The sequence below is a fragment of the Chenopodium quinoa genome, unplaced genomic scaffold (assembly GCF_001683475.1).
Source record: "Chenopodium quinoa cultivar QQ74 unplaced genomic scaffold, ASM168347v1, whole genome shotgun sequence".
In the NCBI taxonomy this organism is placed as follows: Eukaryota; Viridiplantae; Streptophyta; class Magnoliopsida; order Caryophyllales; family Amaranthaceae; genus Chenopodium; species Chenopodium quinoa.
In genome coordinates this window covers 1407310-1415154 of record NW_018742372.1, presented here as the reverse complement: position 1 = coordinate 1415154, position 7845 = coordinate 1407310, and the positions used below count along the sequence as shown (strand labels likewise).

At 35.5% G+C, this 7845-nt stretch overlaps 1 protein-coding gene across 1 annotated transcript; it reads left to right on the top strand.

Annotated features, from left to right (window-relative positions):
• Nucleotides 1-948: 948 nt before the first annotated feature.
• Nucleotides 949-1625, top strand: LOC110696805 (60S ribosomal protein L27-1-like). The gene has a single exon (XM_021874144.1). The coding sequence runs from the start codon at nucleotides 1022-1024 to the stop codon at nucleotides 1427-1429; it is 408 nt and encodes a 135-aa protein (XP_021729836.1). The 5' UTR covers nucleotides 949-1021; the 3' UTR covers nucleotides 1430-1625.
• Nucleotides 1626-7845: the final 6220 nt, after the last annotated feature.

Below are 7845 nucleotides of genomic sequence, written 5' to 3'. Positions count from 1 at the left end.
GTAAGGAGGCCTTCTCTTTTTCAGGTGCTCTTATGCCTTGCAATGTGTCATCATCTTATTGGGACACGTGTCTCCCTTTTATAGGGCCACGTGTCGCCATAAGGTTGGACCACGTGTTGGGGTATTTTTTTACCCTAAACACTTCCCCTTCACTTCCATATGTTAACTTTTAAAATCGTAAGAGTTGACGTCTAATTAGGTCCATTTATTCAAACATAGTTGCACATTTGAAAACCAACTTTTTGAAATAAGTATTCATTTAGTGCATGTTCTTATTTACTCCGTAATAAACTTAGACTAGTTTGTCTGACATGAGTCACTTGATCGGTCGTCAATTATGGAAGAAGACAACAAGTGATGACTCTTATGGTGGGTGAGATAAGTTGATCTAAAAACAAATCAAAGAGGGTATAATTTCAAATAAAATAAAAGTTTAAATTCAATTAAAACAAGTTCAAATAAAAATAATATTAAATAACATTAGATAAATTAAATAAAATAATTTCAAACAAAATGACATGTATGTGTCTAAAATTTAGTTACTCTCTCCATCTTATAATATAGCTTACATTTTTCTGTTTTGGTGTCCTAAAATATTGTTCTGATATTATCTTTTCCTTTTTTTATACGCTATTAAATATTTAAAATACCCTCATCATGTTTGCTTTTATTTATTGCTCTACCAAAATACTATTCACATTTCTTCCTATTATTTTCACTATATTATATAACGCAGTGAGTGTGGGAGAATAGCTCAAGTGGTTAGAGCTTTCCTCTCGATTTCGAGAGATCCGGAGTAGTTTTTTGGGACAAAATTTTTCTAATCGTCCGAGTGGGCTGATCATAAAAGATTTCTCAAGAGAATTGATGGTCATACGTTAGCCCAATACTTGCTTCGTATCTTATTTCATTTCACTATTTCTAGCCCATTTATTTGATACCGAACCCTAAATATAAACAAATAAACCCCATTTCTCGAAACCCTACTTTCCAGAGGAGAGAGAGAACGAGAAACCTAAAAATGGTGAAGATTATGAAACCAGGGAAAGCCGTAATCCTCCTTCAAGGCCGTTACGCCGGGCGCAAGGCCGTGATCGTGCGCAACTTCGACGAAGGTAACCGCGACCGCCGTTACGGCCACTGCCTCGTCGCCGGCATCAATAAGTACCCGAAGAAGGTCATTCGCAAGGACTCCGCTAAGAAGCAGGCCAAGAAATCAAGGGTTAAATGCTTCGTTAAAGTCGTCAATTACAATCACATTATGCCTACTCGTTACACGCTTGATGTTGATCTTAAAGATGTTGTTTCTGCTGATGTTCTTCAATCGAAAGATAAGAAGGTTACTGCTGCGAAAGAGACTAAGGCAAGGTTTGAAGAAAGGTTTAAGAGTGGAAAGAATCGTTGGTTTTTCTCCAAACTCAGGTTTTAGAGGAATAGAGGTTTAAGAATTGTTTATTTTCAATGTTGGATTTAAGTTTTTGTTTTTCAGATCGGTTTTGGATGAATTTTTGTCACTACAATTGCTATGCTATGATGATTTTGTTTATGGGTATTTTCGTTGATTTTGATGCGTTATGAACCCATTTTATCAATGCAATCTTCGATATTTTACTTCTCGTATTTAATTCAGATAGTTAGTTCAATTTTTTATGTTGAATTTGATTTTTTTAATTGCTTTTTTCTTCGCCTCTTTGAAATTTGTTCAATTTGATGCAGAAATTTAATTGAATTGAAATCTGGAAACCAATGATTTGGGATTTAAGTGGGTAAATGATGTATGTAAACCTTTTTTAGCATTTCATGATTCTTCTGCTCTGAATTGGCATAAATTATAACTTGTTTCGGATCAATGTCATAAATGGAATAGTCTCTCAGATTGTCGTCCTTAAAATATGACTACTTTATATTGTTAGTGAAAGCTAGACCTGGCAAATGGGTCATTCGGGTCGGATACGGGTTGGGTTAATTTCGGGTCGGATCATTTGGGTTTTGGGTATGGCTTGGGTTGATTTTGGGTCAGGTCATTTTCGGGTCAAGTATGTTCGGGTTGTTCCATTTAATTAATTTGTGGATTTAGCTCAAATCAATAATTTTATATTTTAATATTGTTATATTAAGAACTATCGATTCGATTTACGAGCGTGGCTACAATTGAAGATGAACAATCTAAATTATTTTTGGCACCAGACATTTTTAGTTCAATTATAAGGTATTTAGTTCGGAACATTTCGAGTATTGGGTCTATTCGGGTCAATTTTGAGTATCGAGTTTGTTCGGGTCAAACAATTCTAGTAAATTTCGGGTCGGGTCAATTCAAATGTTGGGTCAGGATCGGGTCAACTCTATTTTCGGGTCGAGTATGGGTCAGGTCGGGTCAATTTCGGGTTACGAGTCGTATTTGGGTTAATTTCAGGTCATGGATCAGGTCATCGGGTCTGGGTCAAGATTGCCAGGTTTAGGACCAAAAGCGGTTGTTGCTATTATATGCTTAGTGTGTCTCATTGGTGTCATTGGTGTTCATGGTTCAGATTAGATGCCGTTTATAGTTTTGTTCACAGCCTTATTGTCTGTGTTATTGGTGTTCATGTGGTTAGATGCCAGTTATAGTTTTGTTTACGGCCTTCTTGTCTATGTTATGGGTGTTCATGGTTCAGATTAGATGCCGTTTATAGTTTTGTTCACGGCCTTCTTGTCAGTTGCAAGTGCATTAGGGATGGCGCCTTTTTTGGCAGCCATAGTTCTTTCCTTTCTTTCCAATCTTATGGGTGGCCTCACCTAGACACTCTATATAGTATTGGTTTTAGTATTTTATGATGCTAATTATGTTCAACCCCCGCAATGTTTACTCTGCTTAGCCAACTTGATAATCTGGCTCGGAGTTGGAGGCATTTGGTGGAAGGCCATCGGATTGTGGTAACCTGATGATGGTGCTCAAATAATTTGTTGACCCTGCAATTCTATAGTTCTGGCATATATTGCTTAATATATACGAGTTCCTAGAGGTAGCCTTTGAATTTTGTTTACGATTTTTTTTATCTATAGAATATTTTCTAATGGCAACAATTCAAAAATTCATTGCCTTTGTTTGTTTCTAAATCAATACAAATAAAATATCAGTTGCCATACTTTGTTGCCATATGGCAACAAGACAAAAATATGATGTCATTTAGTAACAACTGGTAAGACAATTTGTTTTAAACAGCAACAAATCAAAAACACGTTGCCATTAATTATAAAAAAACTAAAGCATTAAATGTCTCTTGTAATTAGGCAATGAAAAAAAAAAATTCTTTGCTATTTAACAACGTTTTAAAAATTTATTGCCAAACTTAGTTGCGAAAAATATATAGATATTTAGTAAAAACTTCTAGTGGGCAAAATTTTTTGTTTAGGCGAACAAACTTTTCTACTATTTCAATTTAAAGTCTTCTATAGTCTCTTGTATGAATTAATAAAGTAATTGGATAAAAGGTTACCCGGGTAACCCGTTTAATAAGCGAGTTAGGGTTGGATCAAGGATTTTCAACTCGTTTAATAAATGGGTTAGGTTTGGGTCAAGGGTTTATCAACCCATTTAATATTGACATGAACACGAACCCAACACAACACGACTTGTTTGACAGCCCTAACTATTGCCATTATTCTTTTTCAAGTGAATGCTAGTATCATAAGGAGTCTTAACAAGGCACAACATCATAACTGTTAAATTTCTTTAACACTTTTTCTACATAATGAGATTGAGACAAATAGAAACTACTACTAGTTTTGGTAACTTTAACCCAAAAATCACATCAGTTTCACCTAAATCTTTCATCTCAAACTGAGAGGAAAGAAATTCTTTTGTTTCATTAATAGCATCAATATGTGTACCAAAAATCAACATATCATCTACATATAAGCAGACAATTACACAATCATATCAGATCCAAACATTTTGGAGTACACACACGCATTAGCACGGTTCACAATGTATCCAAAACTAAGTATTGTTTTATGAAACTTCTCAATCATACCACTATTTTGGAGCTTGATTAAATCCATACAATAACCTCTTTAACTCACACACTTTATGTTCCTATCCGAGATTCACAAAACCTGAAGGTTGAACCATATAAATTTCTTCCTCTAAGTCACCATTCAAAAAAGCAATAGATTTTACATCCATTTGATACACAATCAAATTATATGTAGAAGCTAATGCAAGCCAATTCATGTATAGTGGCGATCTTAGTCAAAAAGTGAGTAAGTATAAAAGAAATCAACACCAAATTTCTATGTGAAACCTTTAATCACTAGTCTTGCCTTAAACCTTTCAATTGTACCATCAGTTCTAAGTTTTCTTTTAAAAATCCATTTACAACTAATGGCCTTTACTACCTTTAGGCAAATCAACTAGTTCTCACGTATGATTAGACTTGATAGACTCAATTTCACTATTAACAGCTTCCTTCCAAAAACTAGCATCAATTGAACTCATAGCCTTTTCAAACGTTTTAGACTTATCATCAAACAAGTGATAGCAGACAATAAGTTTATCTAACTCATCCATATAATTGATTTCAGTTAAGAAGGTAATCAAAAAATTGGGACCAAAGCTAGTTTCAGTTCTACGTCTCTTGCTTTTCCTAGGTTGTACAACATCATCATTTTGAATAACATGATAAAGAACAGGCAGAGAAGAAGAGAAAGAAGCAGACGTAGACACATCACGAGAAACATTATTTTTCTTAAAAGGGAAAACATGCTAAAAAAATTCAACATATATAGATTCACACATTGATTTATATATCATTTAAGCACATAAATTTATAAGTTGCACTATTTCCAGCATAACCAACAAATACAGCATCTGGTATCAAAGGTTTTAGGTCCAATATTTTCTCATTTGATAGGAGGTAAAGCAACTTTAGCAAGATACCCCCATGCTTTCAAATATTTAAGGTTAGAGCATGGCCTTTCCACAACTCATAGGATGTTTTATCAAGTTTTTTATGGGCCACCTTGTTCAAACACATAAGTGGCAGAAAGAATGGCCTTCCCTCACATATATTATCAAGCAAACCAGAACTAATAATCGACATAGCATTCATCATCTCCTTAAGAGTTCTATTTTTCCTTTCACCAATGTCATTTTGTTACGGAGTATAAGGAGCAAAAAGTTCATGGATAATTCCATTTTTCTCACAAAGTTCATTTAAGAAGGTGGTTCCATACTCTCCCCTCCCCCTTGTCGGACCTAAGTCTTTTAATCTTACCGTCCAATTGGTTCTCAACTTCTGCTTTATAAATAAAAAACATATGTTCATCCTCATCTTTGGCTCTCAACAGATACACTTTGGTATATCTAGAGTAGTCATCATCAAAAGTGATATAATACCGCTTGCCGCCTCTCCTTTCAATATTCTTAAAGGCAGCTAAGTCCATATGAAACAATTCAAGCATTTTAGTTAGTCTATTATTTATGCTTTAAAAGGTTTCTAGGAATGTTTAGCTTCAACACAAATTTCACATTATTTATGAGCATTACCAACTAGACTAGGAATTAAAGACATTTTTTGCAAGCATTTCATAGAACCATAATTTACATTCCCTAATGTAGCATGCCAGAGATCAATAGACTCAACAATATAAACTTATTTTGATGTTATTAATATGATCAGCAGCAAATACAATTTCTAAAAAAACAGTCCACTAGACATATATCCCTTCCCCACAAATTCCCCATTACGAGATAATACTAACTTATCACCTTCAAAAACAAGTTTCACACCAAGCTAGCCTTGTTAAGAAGAGCACCAGAAATTAATTAAGTTTCTACAAAGGGAAGGGACATACAAAATATTTTTCAAAGACAAAGATTTTCCAGAATTTAACTTGAGAAGAGTTTTTTCCTTTATCGAGAAACTTGGAGCTACTAGAATTTCTCATGAAAACCTAATCAACCATGGTAAACTCATGAAACTCGATGAAGAGGTCTTTGTGCCGAACATAAACGTTTGGTGGCTTCGGTGTCAATGACCCATTCTTATTTGTTGCCGATTAGGTTGATTTCAGAAACTACAACAACAACGACATCATGTGATTCTTCAGTAATATGAGCTTGTTCTAGTCTGATTTCTGCCCGATTTTAGATGCATCTTAAAATTGTTGCCTTTCTACTTTGAACTCCGAGCGGTTTTTGATTCTGGTTCTTCTTGGAATTTGCAGCACCTTTGTTTTGTTTGTTGAACCTGTTAGTTTTTGGAACAGAAGATTCCACAATTTTAACTTGGGAAATTTTCTTTGGTAGCGCTATAATTTTTATTTTTCCCAGTGGTGTATTGCAAAAAAAGTTATTATCCATGGTAAACTCCAATCAGTTATACTAAACCATTAGTGACATTAATAGCTATTTTAATATAAATTCACTAACCATGGTTAATTTATTTTATTTTTTAATTATTATATAATTAAAAAATAATAATTTAAAAACCACATCCCTAACCCTCCCCGACCAGCAGCCTAGCCCAACCCCCGGCGCCGGCCACGCCCAGACCGGCAGACCCCCCCTTCCCCGGCGCCGAACCTTTCCACCTGTCATGAGCCCCAAATCTCAGATCTTTATCTCTCCAAAGCTCAAAACCTCCCCCCTTCCACCAGCCCCTGCCGGCCGGCGATCCCACTCTGACACCCTAGATATCTCGCCGCGTTCGCTTTCTTCTTCCTCACACAACACTTGCGCTTTTCAAACCTAATAAACTTTCGCCTCTCTCTGCACTCAATCTAAGAGTATACCCCTCTTCTCCACTTTCTCTCTCCTCCATTGTTGTTCACCAATTCTGCTGCTTCAACTTTCAATCTCCAAATTCAATATGATGATGTTGCTTGCTAGTTTCTGGTTGTTTGAACAATTTTCATCCACTAATTTAGCACTTAGGGTTTGTTAATTCAATAGGAAATTAAAAGACATAATACTGTTGTTTTATCGTCAAACGATGATGACGATGATGAATACACCATTGATAGAAAATGCTCAACTTCGAGTTTCAAGTCGAATTGAATTAAGTCAAATTGTAGAAATTCAAAACGCTAATGGAATTCAAAGTCAAAGTAGGGTGCCGGAGTGAGGTCGTCGACGGGGAAAGGGGGGACTGATTCACGATAGCAAGGGGGAGGGGGGTTGATTGATGGCAGGGGCAGTTTTTTTTTATTTTTTTTTATTTTATATATTATTATTTATAAAGTAAGTTAACTAGGGTTAAGCTTAGAATAACTAATAAGCATCATTAATGTCACCAATTGTTTAGTATAACTAATTGGTGTTTACCATAGTGTTACCAAAGAGAATTTCCTGAGAGTGAGGGATAGCTCAGTTGGTACGAGCTTTCCTCCCGATTTCAAGTGATCCTGGGATCGATTCTCATCCTCGCCCTAGTGGCTCATATGAACCAAAAAAAAAAAAAAAAAAAAAAGAGAATTTCTTTTTTAACTTTAATAGAAAGTTCAAAAGGAGTAGAATCCTTATCCTTAAGCTGGTTGGCTTTTTCAATCTTCATGTGTTTGACCAACTATTCTAGTGACATGTCCTTATTCTTTTGTTTGAGATGGTTGCGGTAGTTGGACCAAGCATCTAGAAGCTTCTCAATCAGAACATTGGCTTGCAGCACCTCGCACATCTTCATTCCCTCGGCCAGAATGACAGCAACTAGGTTCTTGTACTCATGAACCTGCTCCATGATCAACTTGTCATCAACGATCTTGAATTGCAGCCACTTTCCAGGTGCATATTTCTTCTTGTCAGCATCCTCATTCCCATATTTCTTCTTTAGAGTCTCCTAAAAAGATTCAGCAGATTTGTAGGTGATG

Coding starts and splice junctions, on each gene's coding strand:
- LOC110696805 (XM_021874144.1), top strand. CDS start 1,022: ATGGTGAAGATTATGAAACCAGGGAAAGCCGTAATCCTCCTTCAAGGC.